This window comes from Artibeus jamaicensis, unplaced genomic scaffold (assembly GCF_021234435.1).
Source record: "Artibeus jamaicensis isolate MK-2021 breed Jamaican fruit bat unplaced genomic scaffold, CSHL_Jam_final contig_464, whole genome shotgun sequence".
Classification (NCBI taxonomy): domain Eukaryota; kingdom Metazoa; phylum Chordata; class Mammalia; order Chiroptera; family Phyllostomidae; genus Artibeus; species Artibeus jamaicensis.
In genome coordinates this window covers 19,223,739-19,238,959 of record NW_026521842.1, presented here as the reverse complement: position 1 = coordinate 19,238,959, position 15,221 = coordinate 19,223,739, and the positions used below count along the sequence as shown (strand labels likewise).

The 15,221-nt window shown below is 47.9% G+C and overlaps 2 protein-coding genes across 6 annotated transcripts in view; one reads left to right on the top strand and one right to left on the bottom strand.

Annotated features, from left to right (window-relative positions):
• Window positions 1-12,456, top strand: part of PHAF1 (phagosome assembly factor 1) — a 26,722-nt gene extending 14,266 nt beyond the window's left edge. For 2 of the 4 annotated variants that reach the window (XM_037162629.2, XM_037162628.2), the window contains exons 6-17: window positions 1,432-1,511; window positions 1,803-1,897; window positions 2,578-2,675; window positions 2,757-2,869; window positions 6,752-6,885; window positions 7,250-7,333; window positions 8,811-8,893; window positions 9,240-9,283; window positions 9,781-9,824; window positions 9,967-10,025; window positions 10,592-10,664; window positions 11,656-12,456. In XM_037162629.2, the coding sequence (XP_037018524.1) occupies window positions 1,432-1,511; window positions 1,803-1,897; window positions 2,578-2,675; window positions 2,757-2,869; window positions 6,752-6,885; window positions 7,250-7,333; window positions 8,811-8,893; window positions 9,240-9,283; window positions 9,781-9,824; window positions 9,967-10,025; window positions 10,592-10,664; window positions 11,656-11,748 (1,000 nt within the window). In that variant the 3' untranslated portion in view covers window positions 11,749-12,456. Of the gene's footprint in view, window positions 1-1,431; window positions 1,512-1,802; window positions 1,898-2,577; window positions 2,676-2,756; window positions 2,870-6,751; window positions 6,886-7,249; window positions 7,334-8,810; window positions 8,894-9,239; window positions 9,284-9,780; window positions 9,825-9,966; window positions 10,026-10,591; window positions 10,665-11,371 lie in introns of all 4 variants that reach the window. The other 2 variants (XR_005084873.2, XM_037162630.2) reach the window with 2 other exon arrangements.
• Window positions 12,437-15,221, bottom strand: B3GNT9 (UDP-GlcNAc:betaGal beta-1,3-N-acetylglucosaminyltransferase 9). Of its 2 annotated transcripts, none has more exons than XM_037162632.2 (2): window positions 15,032-15,221; window positions 12,437-14,711 (listed from the first exon to the last, which is right to left on the bottom strand). In XM_037162632.2, the coding sequence occupies exon 2, from the start codon at window positions 14,683-14,685 to the stop codon at window positions 13,471-13,473; it is 1,215 nt and encodes a 404-aa protein (XP_037018527.2). In that variant the 5' UTR covers window positions 14,686-14,711; window positions 15,032-15,221; the 3' UTR covers window positions 12,437-13,470. The 2 variants fall into 2 exon arrangements, with proteins under 2 accessions (XP_037018527.2, XP_037018526.2); XM_037162631.2 differs by having other exon boundaries at window positions 15,062-15,220.

Sequence of the window (15,221 nt, the reverse complement as noted above, 5' to 3'; positions counted from 1 at the left end):
CTTATTAAGAACATGCTATGTGTAAAGCACTTTACATATATGTCAACTTATTTAATCCTCACAAAGCAGGACCTCAGCTCAGAGGTGATGTGACTGTCTCTTGAGTCACAGCTGTCCTCTCCTACATAGCATTTTGGGCACCTCTTTATGCTTTTATTAGCAACAGAATTGGGACAGTCCAGACAAATATGACTCCGAAACCTTTGCTAAAGAAAATGCCAAAAAGGTCGCTATTTGGGGTCCAAAATCTGCTTTGTCAGATGATGCCTATATAATACACAAATGATTGTCCCTTGTGATGGCAGTCACTGGACTAGAGTGCTCTGTCCAGTGTTTCCAAGGTCTGGCTGCCCTAGGCTTGAGTTACACATTCATCATTTTATTAACCTGTGTAACCTTAGGCAAGTCACCTAACCTCTTTGAGCTTGTTTTCTCATCAACAAAATGAAACCAATAATGTGGCAGCTGGGTTAGGAAGATTGCATGAGATATTGGTGGTAAATGAAGCACATAGCACCAAGCCTGGTTCAAAAAGAGGTGTTCCATAAAGGATTTTTGGTTTTGTTTTTTGTTTTTTGTTTTAAGATTTTTTTTTTTAATTTATTTATCTTTAGTGGGGAAGGGAAGGAGAGAGGGAGAGAAACATCAATGTATGGTTGCCTTTCGTGCGTCCCCTGCTGGGAACTGGCCTGCAGGGAACCGGCCTGCAACCCTGGCATGTGCCCTGACTGGGAATCGAACCGCGATTGTCTGGTTTGCAGGCCTGCACTCAATCCACTGAGCTACAACAGCCAGGGCGGATTTTGTTTTTTGAAAAAAATTATTCTTAACCCTGAAGTATTCTCCTTAGAGTCATAAGTGCCTTATCTTCATGTCTATCATCTGAAGTCATATGCCCCTCTTTACGCCCAAGCCCATCCTCGGGTGCTTTTCATTTGCATGAGATCCATCCCTCCACCCTTTATCTACCCAGTCACCCATTTCATCTGCCTGTTAAGAAAACAAGCTGCTTTGCTTGTCCACATCCTTCTTTTAAGATGTTCACCCCCTTTTAAGGAAGTTCCTTTTTCAAGCCAACTACTAGTAGGTACCCTGGGAAAAACATTGACACTACTCCTGAGGCCACTGTTTATCTAAGTTTGAATGCCATGAAGCTGAACCTGTATATGTCTCCTTCTGAACTGTACCTGGTGACCACAAATGTCTTGGGAGGCCCTAGAGGACGAATATTGTATATAAGCCTGAGGAGAATTGACTTGTTCTAACCTCATTAATTGTCTCTTATTTAAACGTTCTTTAATTAAACTTATTTTGATATAATTATAGACTCATCCACCTGTGTTTTAAGAATAATTCTTCCAGCCACCATCTCCAATGATCTGTGAGCCCATCCTGGGAAGCCTGGTATTAAAAAGTATCTTTGTTTTTCAGTGGAGTACATTTTAACTCTCAGGCCATAGCTCCCACCATTGAGCAGATTGACCAGTCTTTTGGTGCAACCCACCCTGGAGGTAAGCCAAGTCCGTCTGATTCCTCAGGTCATCTGTGACAGCCCATAGTGATAGACCTGGCACATGGTACCATCCCAGCTGCAACCCCCTGAAGCCCAGTTCCTGTAGTATGTGGGGGTTGTTACTTGGGTATGAAAGAAAGCTCTTCCCCCTTGTTTTCACCCTGGCAGGTCAGTTCAAAAATGAGACACAAGAAAGGTGTTGCCAGTCAGTACTCCCTGCCAGGCAGGTTTGTGTTTACAACTTCTAATGCCATTCAGCCATGCCGTTTTCTTCTCCCCACCCTCACAGTGTACAACTCCGCTGAGCAGCTCTTCCACCTCAACTTCAGAGGACTGTCTTTCTCTTTTCAGTTAGACTCATGGACTGAGGCTCCCAAGTACGAGGTTAGTCCTTCCTTTTCCCTGGTGTTTGTTGCCCAGTGCCCAGATTATATTGGTCAGCAGATAGTGCTATTAAGGGAGAGTAGATAGGTATCCTTTCTTTGGTTTCCTTGTCTCTGAGGTCTTCGGGGGCCAAGAAGGTAGAGTGGGTAGGGTTGCCAGGAAGAACAAAGTCCAAGCTGGCATTCCCAGAAAGTGGGCACTTGCAACTGCAGAGTGAGGTTAACCTCACTTTTCAAAGATTAATCCAATCATGCCTTGCTTTAAAACGTGTAATGAAAAAAAAAAAAACACCTAATGACTAGGCCACTTTTCTCAATGACCTAAAGTTTGAAAGTTTACCCTAGATTTTTAGTTACCTATTGTTTTTAGAAAAATGTTTCATTCATCCTTAAACAACAGCATCCTTAGGCTTGTGAAATGATAGCTCTTCATAAGACTTACATTTTATTAAAGATGGCATTCTTGCATTTTCTCCCTGATGAAAGAAAGAAAAGAATAAATTAAGTAAAATTATAGATGAACTTGCATGGTCAGGGTGAGTTTATTGAGCCAAAGCCAGATTTAACTATGTGCTTTGACATGGCCAGTTCATGAAGACTGTAAGTGCTGGGGAGATGCCAAAGCCTGAGTCACATGGCCTGCAGTGTGCCCTTAATAAAACTTTTGTTCTGCATTTGCAGCCCAATTTTGCCCATGGTCTAGCTTCTCTCCAGATACCCCACGGAGCAACTGTGAAACGAATGTACATCTACAGTGGAAACAGCCTACAGGATACTAAGTATGTGTCAGGAGCCACAAGCTTCATGCTAAGGTCTGGGAGGTAAGGCAAAGCCTGTGCTCATTCTTTGCCTGCCCCCAGGGCTCCTGTGATGCCCCTGAGCTGTTTCCTGGGCAATGTGTATGCTGAGAGTGTAGATGTTCTTCGAGATGGAACAGGACCCTCAGGTTTACGACTTCGCCTACTTGCTGCAGGTCAGTTACTGGCTTTGGGGTGGTGGATTCACTCTTATGTCCATATTGAGACAATCTAAAATCCCATATGCTTAGGGATAGTTGGTAGAAGACAAATGATGCAAATGTTTATGGTTAACACTTCCATTTAAATTTGTGAAGGGACAAAACGTAGTCCTATTATTAGCATATTTTAATAAACAACTGTAGCACTATTTCCCTCAGCATGTACATGAGGTTTTTGTCAGCTTATGTAGCTTTGCCTTGGTTCCCAAGCTGTTTCCTGGAGATGTATGTTGTTGTCTGTTCTCCACCCTTTAAGGCCATTTCTCAGAGTAAGCTGGCAGGAAGGACTTGTTAGTTGTGGTTTGATCACACCCTGCTGAGATTTTGCTGTCCTTGAACAAATAAAAAGCATTGCCACCTTTAGTAGCTCGTCTCTCCGGGATCCATGTCTCATCTTGTGGTTTCTTATGCCTGGCCAATCTCAGGTACTTTGGACCTTGGATTGGGTTTAGTAAGATAGAAATCTTCATTGTAGAGCTTGCTGCTATAAACACAGCCTGGGAACCAACATAAAAGCTGTACCTTCACAGAACTCATAGTCCAGCCAACATGTGTTCATAAATTGGGGTCTTGGCGTCAGTCTCTGGGCATTGGTTCTCAATTGTTAAGAACCTGGTATGTACCCGGCTGCCAGAGCCATGAAGGTCAAGCTGTGCAGTTTCATTGGGTACAAGATCTATCCAGGACTTGAGAGGTGCTACGCCAGGACTGACAGGAAGGTTTTCCAATTTCTTTATCTTTAGAGGGGGAGAGAAGGAGAGAAATATCAATGTATGGTTGCCTCTCATGCATCCCCTGCTGGGAACTGGCCTGCAACCCAGGCATGTGCCCTGGCTGGGAATCGAACCACGATCCTTTGGTCCACAGGCCTATGCTCAATCCACTGAGCTAAACCAGCCGGGGTGGTTTTCCAATTTCTTAATGCAAAATGTGAGTCAGTATTCCTTTCCAAGAGAAATCCTCGACCGATAAACTGGACTGTGCTCTACAGAAGAAAGCACAAAAAGGGACAGTCAGAAGAAATTCAAAAGAAGAGAACCCGCTGTGCAGTCAAATTCCAGAGGGTCATCACTGGTGCGTCTCTTGCTGATATAATGGCCAAGTGGAATCAGAAATCTGAAGTTAGGAAAGCTCAATGAGAACAAGCTATCAGGGCTGCCAAGGAAGCAAAAAGGCTAAGCAAGCATCTAAAAAGACAGCAATGGCTGCTGCTAAGGCTCCCACAAAGGCAGCATCTAAGCAAAAGATTGTGGAGCCTGTGAAAGTTTCTGTCCCTTGTGTTGGTGGAAAATGCTAAGTTGGCTGATCAGATTTTTAAATAAAGACTTACCAAGTTAAAAAAAAAAAAAGAATCTGGTATATAGCCCTGGCTGGTGTAGCTCAGTGGATTGAACATGGGCTATGACCCAAAGGGTCGCTGGTTTGATTCCCAGTTGCAGGGTTGCAGGCTAGGTCCCTAGTGCAGGTCATGTGAGAGGCAACTACACATTGATATTTCTCTCCCTCTCTCTCTCCCTCCCTTCCCCTCTCTCTCTAAAAAATAAATAAGAAAAATATTTATTTAAAAAAAATCTGGTATATAACCCTAGCTGGTGTGGCTCTGTGGATTGAGCTCAGGTCTGCAAGCCGAAGGGTCGCCAGTTTGATTCCCAATCAGGGCACACGCCTGGGTTGCAGGCCAAGTACCCAGCCAGGTACATGTGAGAGGCAGCCCATTGACGTGTCTCTCACACACTGATACTTCCCTCTGTTTCTCCTTTCCTTCCCCTTTCTCCAAAAGAATAAATAAATAAAATCTTTTTTTAAAAATCTGGTATATAAACTGAATTTACTGCCCTGAACAATTAAATAGTTCACAACCTCTAGGTTAGAAATTTCTTAAAATGTGTTTTTTTAAGCTAACGCAGAACACCAGCTGCTTAAAGGAATGTTGCAATAGTTTTTGAGAGAATTGAGACGTGGCAACCTAGTCAGATGACTTAGGGCCAGCCTTCTCCAGAGTATTGCTGTTTGGAACAGCAGGACAGATAGTCAAGGGGGGCGCAGTTATCCAGGCAATAGCAGGAGGGGCCTGTTGGGAGCTGGGGAGGGGAGCGTTGTCTCAGCTAATTCTGCCTGCCACCCTTTACAGTACACTCTTAGCAGTTGCATCTCACTGCTTACAGGGTCAGCGAGGAAAACACTTTAAGTCCAATCCAGCACTCATTGAGAGGATTTTGGTTTTTGGTGGTGTTTTTTTTCCCGGCAAGTAGAAGAGTAGCTTGTCTCAACCGACCCATTTCTCCCGTCTCTGTCCTTATGGCTGCAGTGATTTTTCTTTCTTTAGAGAGAGAGAAACATGAGTTTGTTGTTGTACTTATTTATGCATTCATTGGTTGATTCTTGTATGTGCCCTGACCTGATCAAACCTGCAACCTTGGCATATGTGGGACACTGCTCTGACTACCTAATCGGGGCCTACAGTGATGCTTTTCACAGGGAAAGTCAGTTCAACTATTTTGGTCCCTGCAATAATTTATAGGAAGACTCACTCTGAGGAAATAACTAAATACTCTCCTAAAACTAAAGGAAGTTTTATCTGGCTGGGCTTCAGGCAGAAAAGAGAGAAAGCTCACCTGTGAAGGGTGTCTTCCCAATAACTCCACCTGACATCACCAGTATTTGGTACCTGGAGACTTTGGATACACAGTGCAGCTTGACAGGACTTTTGGTGGGTTCCAAATTCACCTAAGATACAAGATTTGTGAACAGAGGTTATTATAGACTATGCTTTGCTCAGGACCTAGTTAATTTAAACAGGGCTTTATTTGCCATTCAGTGTATATGTGCTATGAATAAAGACTTGGGTTAATTGGAGAATTCAGCACCTAGTTATTTTATATTCAGAATCCCTGAAATTTTAATAATCCATTTAACAAATGGATTATTTGAAAGAGCTTTGTCAGCTCTAAAGCCCTGTGCAGAGTAAGGTGATGTGGGTGTTATTATAGTGCCAGGAATTGCAGTCCTTGAATTCTTGGCTTTTCCCCCTCTTTTTTGAGGGGGTGAAGGGTGTAAAACACGTCTTTCTAGCCACTGAATGAGAGAAATTTTACTATTGGCGTGTCTATTACTATTTCACAACTACTCTGTGTGTGTTTAATTGGAGCTACTTCTGAAGTGGATTAGACAAAGTCCAGGTTTAAACATTATTCCCAGAGAAGAAACTTTTGACAGATCAGAAGATTTTTTCATTTTCCCACTTTTTTGGCTTGTCTCTTGAAGTATTAGTGTGTCCGTGAGATGTTTATGGAATTAGGGAGTGAGTTCATGGGTGTTTCACTCTTGGCTCTTCAGTAGAGTGATATTTAGTTCCAAGCTCTTACTGGGTGTTACCACTGAGAAGTACCTCCTAACATCAAATACCCTTTATCTTGTCAGGACCTGCAAAGTAGCAAGAAATAGTATGTTATTATATACTTCTGTAGTACCTATGCTGCTGTTTACTGTACCTCAATTGTATGGTGATTTGAGGGAGCTCTTCATATCATAAACTCCCATGTGGGCAGTGAATTTGTCCTAGCTCATGACGATCAATAATAAATATTTGGTGAGTGAGTGATGTCACCAGAACTTTGTGTCATTTTGGTGGAATTGAGTGAATCTGGCTTTATTTTGAAAAGATGGTGATCTAATCAGCATCTCAGGTCCTGCTGAACTGGTGTTTTCTGCTTGTGTGCAGTCTTGCCCCTCATGTGGCATGCAGCCAGTGTCCTCTCTGGGGCCCCCAGGGCCCAGGGATGCCTGGTCTCGGGGCTCTGACCAGGAAGCTGACCACCTCTCCCTTGTTTTCTGCAGGTTGTGGACCCGGCCTGTTAGCAGATGCCAAGATGCGGGTATTTGAACGTTCAGTGTATTTTGGCGATTCTTGTCAAGATGTTCTTAGCATGCTTGGTTCTCCACACAAGATCTTCTATAAGTCAGAAGACAAGGTGAGGGAAATGTGTTTATAAAGTGAATAGGAAGTCTCTTAAATTTTTAAAATCACTGACTTAATATTGAGTAAATGTAAACTGTTTGCTATTTTCTCATAGAACCAATTCTGTTCAGGCAGATAGAGAAGTAAATTTAAAGCTCATTTCTGACCTTTGTTGGTCACATTGTCCTGCCTTTCCTTGGAGACCAGTCTGTAGTCAACCACAGCTGGCTGGTTTGGTTGGCACCAACAGCTGGGACTCCACAGTCTTGTCTACCCAACAGCTTAATGTCATAGAAAAAATACAGTTTGTACACTTTCACTTAATCCAGGAGCTGTGTTATGGATTGGATTTTGATTCATTATTTTTTCCCCAACAGATGAAAATTCATTCTCCTTCCCCTCATAAGCAAGTTCCTTCCAAGTGCAATGACTACTTTTTTAACTACTTCACTCTCGGCGTGGTAAGTTATGATTCCTTAGAGCAGCATTTACTTTCTGTGGGGGGTGGGCAGTGCACCTGGGCACACCTGTGTGTGCATGTGCAGCTGTAACTGTGCCTGGCAACAGGGAACCTGGCCCCAGCTGGCTTTGCCCAGTGTTCTCTTATATGGCAGACTTTTCCTGCCATCAAGATTGCTGAGACACCAGGTTCCTGGTATGTCTTTTCTGGCAGAAACATGCTCCATAGGTGGAGGCTGTGGGAATCTTTCAGGTTAAGATGTTTTGGGAACTGCCCTTTTGTAGAGCATAGGACCCTCTCATGGAGTAAGCAGTGAGAGATTAAAAAGGCTCAAAAACTCCCTGGCTAGTGTGGCTCAGTGGATCGAATGCTGGCCCGTGAACCAAAGGGTCACCAGTTTGATTCCTGATCAGGGCACAGGCCTGGGTTACAGGTCAGGTCCCCAGTATGGAGTGTGCGAGAGGCAACCACACATTGATGTTTCACTCTTTCTCTATTCCTTCTTCTCTCTCTAAAAATAAATAAATAAAATATTTTTTAAAAAAGGCTCAAAAACAGTGAGAGTGTGCTTATGCATGTGTGGGATCACCCCAGAGGCATTATTGTAGCCCTGTGCTCTGGACCGAAAGTGCTGAATGGAGCTGACGCCACCATCAGTGCTGATAGTCCATCTGGTAGATGGATTTTGTGTGTCAGAAAAGATTGTGGAATCTCTGCACCAGCAGGATACATCTCAGCAGGGCTGACCTGGACCTGGATCTTCTAACATCTGAGCTTTCTAGGTCCTGAGTTCCTGAGGCAGCAAAAAAAAAAAAAAAGGTGGGGGGTAGATTTCAGAGAGGAAGAAGGGAGACTGGGTCTGCCTGTTTGGGAGAAATCAAACAGGAGTAGTAGGGAAATAGTGGTGGGATCATAAACTCTGCGGGTAGGATGGTGCCAGGAGGGAATGATACTGTTGTAAGCTAAACCTCATTTGAGTTCTAGAGCCAGTGATGGTAAGTGGCAGGGAAGATGAAGTGAATGGGTTGGCCCTAATAGGACTTAGTGTAGTGATTGATGGAGGGGTGGAGTCAGGGGTCACCTTCGGGGTCACAGGCCTGAGCAGCTGGGAAGGGTGTGAAGGATAGCAGGAAGTGTTAAATAGGCAGCATCAAATCTAGGTGTGAATCTTCGCGGGAGGCCGGAACTTTGGTTCCAGGGGTTACTGACTCCCATGGAATGGAAGCCAGAGGGTCCGGCAGGTCGTGGCATTCAGAATAACCAGGTGCCTATAGTTGGTTGGGTGGCCCCCCCCATCACTGCAAATGTCCAGTTTACTTGACCTCAGTTGTCCCCTTGATTGTTGCTTGGGAGAAAGCTCTTGCCTGCAGGCATCCCCATTGTGGAATGGGTGTCTCTGAGTTGGACGTGCCCTTGGAAAGACCCCTGTCCTACCTTAGTAACTTTCCCTACTTGGGCATTCTTGTTTTCTCTCCTAGGACATCCTCTTTGATGCGAATACTCATAAAGTAAAGAAGTTTGTTCTTCACACCAATTACCCTGGGCATTATAATTTTAACATGTGAGTATACCTATACCTGCTTCTCTGAGAAATGAACTTTGGACTGAAAATCCCCAGGAAAAGAGAGCTTACAGCTTTAGAGTTCACTAATTTACTTACACCCGAATCCTTGCTATTTCATGGGAAGTGAACATTTACTTAAGTGTTTGCTCTGTTCCTAGTGTGATGTCTAATACCTTCCATCTCTCCATCTGTACTCATTTTACAAATATGAAAATAGATTCAGAGAGTTTGGTGGATTGCTGTGCTTGATTCTGTTTCTCCCGGGGTGCGGGGTTGAGATGTGGGGGTAGTTAGGCTTCCCTGGGGGGCCCAGCCTTTACTAAACCTGCCTTCTCTTTCTTAGTTATCATCGTTGTGAGTTCAAGATCCCACTAGCCATAAAGAAAGGTGAGTAGTGAGTGTCCTCAGAGTAAGAAAAGGCTTTTGGGGTCAGTCACTCATAATGAGAATGGACACGTGATCCAAGTAGAGAGGATGGTAGTCACTGGGTTTGTGGAGTCTTTCCCACTTGCTTCTGCATATAGTCTCAGCTTCTCTGGCCTGCGCTCCTTGTTCTAGGAGGCTGCGTTGTTCTTTGTAGTCTCGTCGGGGCCTTCCACGTCTTTTCCTGTGACCATAGATTGCTTATTTCTTGAAAGGAGAGTTTCACATGTACAGATGATCGTCCAGGTGCTCCCAGCCCAGCCCTGTGACTGTTGTCCACCGCCAGTTGTTGTAGTTCACACCTGACTGACCTCCTTTCACCCTCCACTCTCATCCATTTTAGGAACTCTAAAACTGTCTATCTGTCCTCCCTCCTTACTCCAACCCCAGTACAAAGGGTGGCCAGATCTGGATTCTTCCTAGCACTGGGTCAGATACTAACCACTCTGTTTTCTTTTTAGAAAATGCAGATGGTCAGACAGAAACATGCACAACCTATAGCAAGGTGAGCTCCTATTTTCCTACCTGACAGAATGAGGTGGGTATGAGCCTGCCAGCAGTCTGGGGCCCATGTTCTCTGGACCAGCCATTGGTCACAGGTGTGGTCAGGCCCTGCTAACCCCCTGCCCCCTCCATCCCTCTTGCAGTGGGACAGCATCCAGGAGCTCCTGGGTCACCCTGTGGAGAAGCCTGTTGTCCTACACAGGTGAGTGTGGGAGGTTGCCGGCTCAGACCACCCTATCAGAAGGCCCAGGGAAGCTTAGCAGTGGATATTGCTTAGCAATGATAGACACACACATACTTTCTGCCCCCACCCTGTGCATTAGTACGAGGCCTGTTACTCTGCATGTTTACCTGTACTAGAGAGAATGCCTATTAGAGATAGCTTCCCACCTACCTCCAGGTCTGAAGGCCTTTCACCCCTAGTTATTCAGAAAGGGAGGCTGACTATCCTGGGGGTTTTTTTTTCCCCCATCAAAGCTGCTACCTGCTCACAGCCCAGTACCCAATACTTGGATGCCATTCTGCCTGCAGCTGTCTCCCTCCTGAATGGTCACAACCCCAGTCCAATTTCATGGTAACTTTTTGTGCCCTGTTGGGCTGTGTAGGATTCAGAGCTGAGTGGGGTCTGTTGCTGTCTCTAGGACCTCAAGGGCCTGTGTAGAACTTAAGTATGACTTCCCCAATAGCCCCCATCCCAAAGAGCCTGGTTTTCTGGCCTGGCCTTGACCTCTTGTCTATCCCCTCTAATTCTGGCTTCCCCGGCCTCAGGTCCTCCTCCCCAAACAACACCAACCCTTTTGGCTCCACATTCTGCTTTGGTCTTCAGCGGATGATCTTTGAGGTAAGCCCCAGGGACTGGGGCTGGTGTTCATGGCAGGGACAGACAAGTCATTGAGCGAGATCAGGGAGGACCTAACAGCCGTACTGGGCAGGGTAATTTTCCAATAGTGGCTGAGAACCTAGCCTACCCATTTAACAGTGAAGGTTCAGAATTATATTGGGAGAAATACAGACTAAAGCAGTAGTCTGTATTCATTAAGATGAGAAGTAATGGGGATCCCATACTTATATCTAAAAACAGCACGAAAGGGAACCACAGGGCAGTGGGGCTCATGCCAGGGGTTTGGGGGACCTTGGAATGCCATGTAAATGAATGTGCTCTGGGTGGGTTGCTGTAGAGGCCCTGTTGGCTTGGGAGAAAAATGGGCCACCCCTGTTTTTCCTTGTGGATGCCATGACCTTCATCGGGCTCCTAAAGAGTTCCAGAAGAACTGGACAAATGGGTGTGGGGAAGTGTGTGTATCCTATGAGGCACAGGCAGACACTGGGGCAGAGATGACCCCTAGAGTGAGATAAGGGATGTCGAGCAGCTGCCCTAGCCCTGCGTGCAGTTGTGTTGTACACGCAACCTACATGCCCATGTTCAGGATCTTCTCTGGGTCCTTCTCTGCAGTCACAGCCCCAGTGCTGATCCCACTGGTGGTTTTTGTGGGTCTGATTGCTCGCTCTGCTCTGCCCTTTTGACCTGCTGTCCTCTTCTCACACCAGGTTATGCAGAATAACCACATTGCCTCGGTGACCCTGTATGGCCCCCCCAGGCCTGGTGCCCATCTGAAAACAGCAGAGCTCCCCTAGGGACATCACCACCCATGCCCCTCTCCCCCGTGGAACTGTGCATCGCATCCTCCTCAGCAGGCCTTCATGTGCCACCTGTGGGTTTTCTTGGACACCTTGCCAGTATTGAAGGGCTGTTGTGATGTTCTGAGATGGGGCTCAGGCTGGGTGCTCTGCCTTAGGGTGAAAGACCCAGGTATTCTTCTGTCCGTCCTCAGCCTGCTGGTGCCAACAGGGGACACAGACTGCAAAGAGAAGCACAAACTCTGAGCCTTGATACCTGGAGCCAGGAGCTTTCGAGTAACACGTAAGGAGGCAGGGATCTCTCCCTCCTGTCCCACACACATTGGAAAACTTGGGACTCTCTGTGGCTGAAAACGCAGGCACCCAGGATGAGGACAGGGTCCTGCCTTTGGCCCAACATTGCCACATGATCCTTAAGGCAAGCAGGTAGCATGTTCATAGTACTTGGTTGCAACTTTTGCACTACATCCACTTTAGTTACTTGATGAGCTGACTGTGGCCAGGGTGGCCCACCTGCCCTTCCTCGTTCCTTTCTTGCACACGCGCTCCCTACCAGGCCCAGCAGGCACACCCAGCTGGTTGAAACATAGCTTTCTACCATCCAGGTACATGCCCAGACCTGGTTCCCATGCTTCTTGAAGCCAGTTTTCAAGGTTACCTGTGCCCCGCTCTGCCCCAGTCTGGCTGGCAGGGCTGCATGTTTCCATCCTGTTTGCCTCTTTTATTTAATGCCAAAGTTTTAGCCAAAGACATCTTTTTTGTTGTTGTGTTTCAGCATTCTGTTCTGCACTGTGGGCTGGCTCCCCTGTCCCAACCACGGGCAGCGTCCCTTGGCTGGGTCTGTTCATGGCTCAAGGCCTCTGGGGACTCAAGGAGGGCTGGGCTACTCAGTCTCTTCATGGGTCTTGCTAAGGAAAGTAGCATATGTGCTTTAAAAATATTAACCTTTTGAAAAGAATTGAGAAAAGAAATGTATAATTTTATCCCATTTTTAATATTTTGGTCTAGCAACTTGTGATACATAGATGACAATTTTGTGAGTTTTTCAAATGTGTGTACAGATTTTTGTAAATATGACTCTTTTGTAATTAACTCATGTACAGCCTCATCCTGTATAGTTTAACGATGAATGTGCAGGGGACCTGCCCCAGGCTCCTATGTGATTCCTGGGCCTACAGCCAGGCTTGTGTGGCGCTTTCATTAATTTGTGACTGACTGGTGTCTTCCCATTTGGACTGTGGCCTGGCCAGAGACACCCCCAACCCTACCCCTGCTATCCCACTATTGGGGCAGCCAGGACTGATCTCGTCCTCCTGAAATGGGGGAATCTTCCTCACGTCCTGCCCACACCTCTCCTCCAATAAAGACCTATGCCCTCAGCAGCAGCTCACATGTGCTGTTGCTGGGATGTTTGTACTAAAATAAGCGTGGGGACATTGATTGTTTTAAAGAATACAGGAATGTGTATAGTGGAGTCATCTTAGGAGAACAGGTTCCTTGGCTCCTCTGAAGGGGCAGTAGAGCCTCCAATAGGAGATTGTCATGGTTGTGTGGGCATAGGTTCTTGTGCAAGGGTAGTTGGAGGTGGAGAAAGGTAGGACCATGCATTTGGTCATCCCTGTATGCCTGGGTCCCTGGTGTTGCAGCCAAACCAGGGCCCAGGAAGGGCCTCAAAAGGAGATCTAAAGATCTTGACAAGTCTGAAAATCTAATTTGTAAGGATAGGTGCGAAGCAAAATGCTTACTTTCAGACTGAGTTTTAACAGTATGTCTGCCAGTCCCATGAACTCATTAGATCAGCTCCCAGTAGGGACACAGGAGCCAAGCTCAGTCTTCATTCTCTGGGACCCTGAGGAAGCACATCTCTTTTTCTGGAGCTGGTTCCTGAGCTCGTCTGCCCCTTTTGGGGGAAGAGCCACAAACAATACAATAATCTGCCTGGGAAACCCTCTCAAACTCACACTACATCTTGGATCTGAATGAAGGGAGCTTGGGGCTTTGACAGATTACTAGCGATTCCACTGGAAGGAGCCAGCGGCAGCAGGCCAAGGGTGTGCACAGGCTGGCCCAGGTGGGCCGTGCAATAAGTGCCACATTAACCAGATGTCAGTGGCCGATAGTCCATGCACTACAACCAGCTCACGGTAAAAGCAGGGGTCGAAGGTGCGCAGGTGTGGCGCGGCGGAAGGCTGGGGTATGCCAAAGGTGCGGAAAGCAGGGTGAGGCTCAGGCGTGAGCCGCAGGCGCTGTAGACACATGCCCAGAAAGACGTCGTCTATGGGGAAGAGCTCAACCTGTGCACAGGCGCCGGCCAAGCGGCGCAGCGTGGCCCCAGAAAACACGAAGCCACCGCCACCGGCGTAGGCTGGGTAGGCCGGCAGGCCATACACAGCCTCTGGAATGTAGTACTTGCTGGCTCTTAACCGGATGGGCCGAGCCTGTACAATCACGTCACCCGCAAGCAGGTCCTGCGCCGGATCTCGTGCTGCCAGAAACTCCAGCAGGTTTTCCACGTGCACGAAGACATCGGCGTCACCCTTAAAAACAAAGCGTACGTCTGGGCAGTAGGCTGAGGCCCAGGCCAGAAAGTGAATCTCTTTGAGCGTTAGGTTGAAAAAAGTGTCTTCGAAGGCCCAGAGCAGAATGTCCGCGTAGGCGCGACTCTCAGCACGCAGTAGGGCGTGCCAGTGAGTTTGCATGCCTGCCCCCTCCGCTTCCGCCTGGTCTGAGCCTGCGCCCCTGGGCAAGCCCAGCAAGAACACGCGGCGCACTAGCGCCCCCTGCACACGCCCCTCTGCCCCCCATGTCTGGCGCACAGCTTGGCGTCGCTCAAAGTCTGCTGCCACTGACTTGACAGCAATGAGCAGGTCGGGTCCCGCGACAAATGTGCCATCACGTCGGCACTTGTGCGGCTGGTTAATGAGCAGCGGGAAGTGTCGCTGGTCCTTAGCACGTAGGTATCGCCCAAAGTCAAAGGGTCCCGTGGGCGTGGGCTTGGGCGGCTCCGGCGTATCCTCTTCATAGGTCTGCAGGGCTGGGCTCGCATCAGGTTCCTGGAATACACGGAGCCGGGGACTGGGCCCTGGCGCTGCCCGGCCGTGAGCTCGCGGTGCACTAGTTGTAGGGGCTATGCCATCACGCTGTGCATAGAGCAAGAGGCCGAGGGCGGAGCCCAGGAGCAGCGTGATCCACGCGTCCCCTCGTAGGCGCAATCTCCGCCTCATGTTTGCGTGTCCGGCGCCTGCTCCCCCTGCGGAGAGACTCTGTCAGGCCTCTGGGCCCCGTCCTCCATGAAGGTAGGGGGCAGGAGACCACCCGCTGGGGGTCTCCATCTATCGGTGGTTCTTTCCCCTCCTGTGTCCTCCTCAGGGGTCTCTGTCACCCCTCCCCCCATCGGGATGGGTAGGATGAAAGGGCAAGGAGTCTTCCAAGTTGCCAACTCCCACCCCCTCAGCTTTGGCCCAGGACTGTGCTCCAAGGCCGGGGGCAGGGAGATGCCAAGCCTCAGCCCCACTCCCCGCCCGCCTTCCCAGCGCTGAGGCCAAAAGCCTTCTACTCCTCTCTACCCACCACCTTGATCCTAAGGATCCCGACACTCACGATCAGCCCTTGGGAGCGGCGTGGCCCCAGACGCCAGGACCTCCGGGGCTTAGCGCAGCCATGGACCGGCTGGGGCCAAATGCAGCGTTGGCAGGAAGAGAGACCGGGGCCGCTGCCACGTGACCCTCCAGCTGTGTGCGCCTGGACAGCTGGAGCTCAG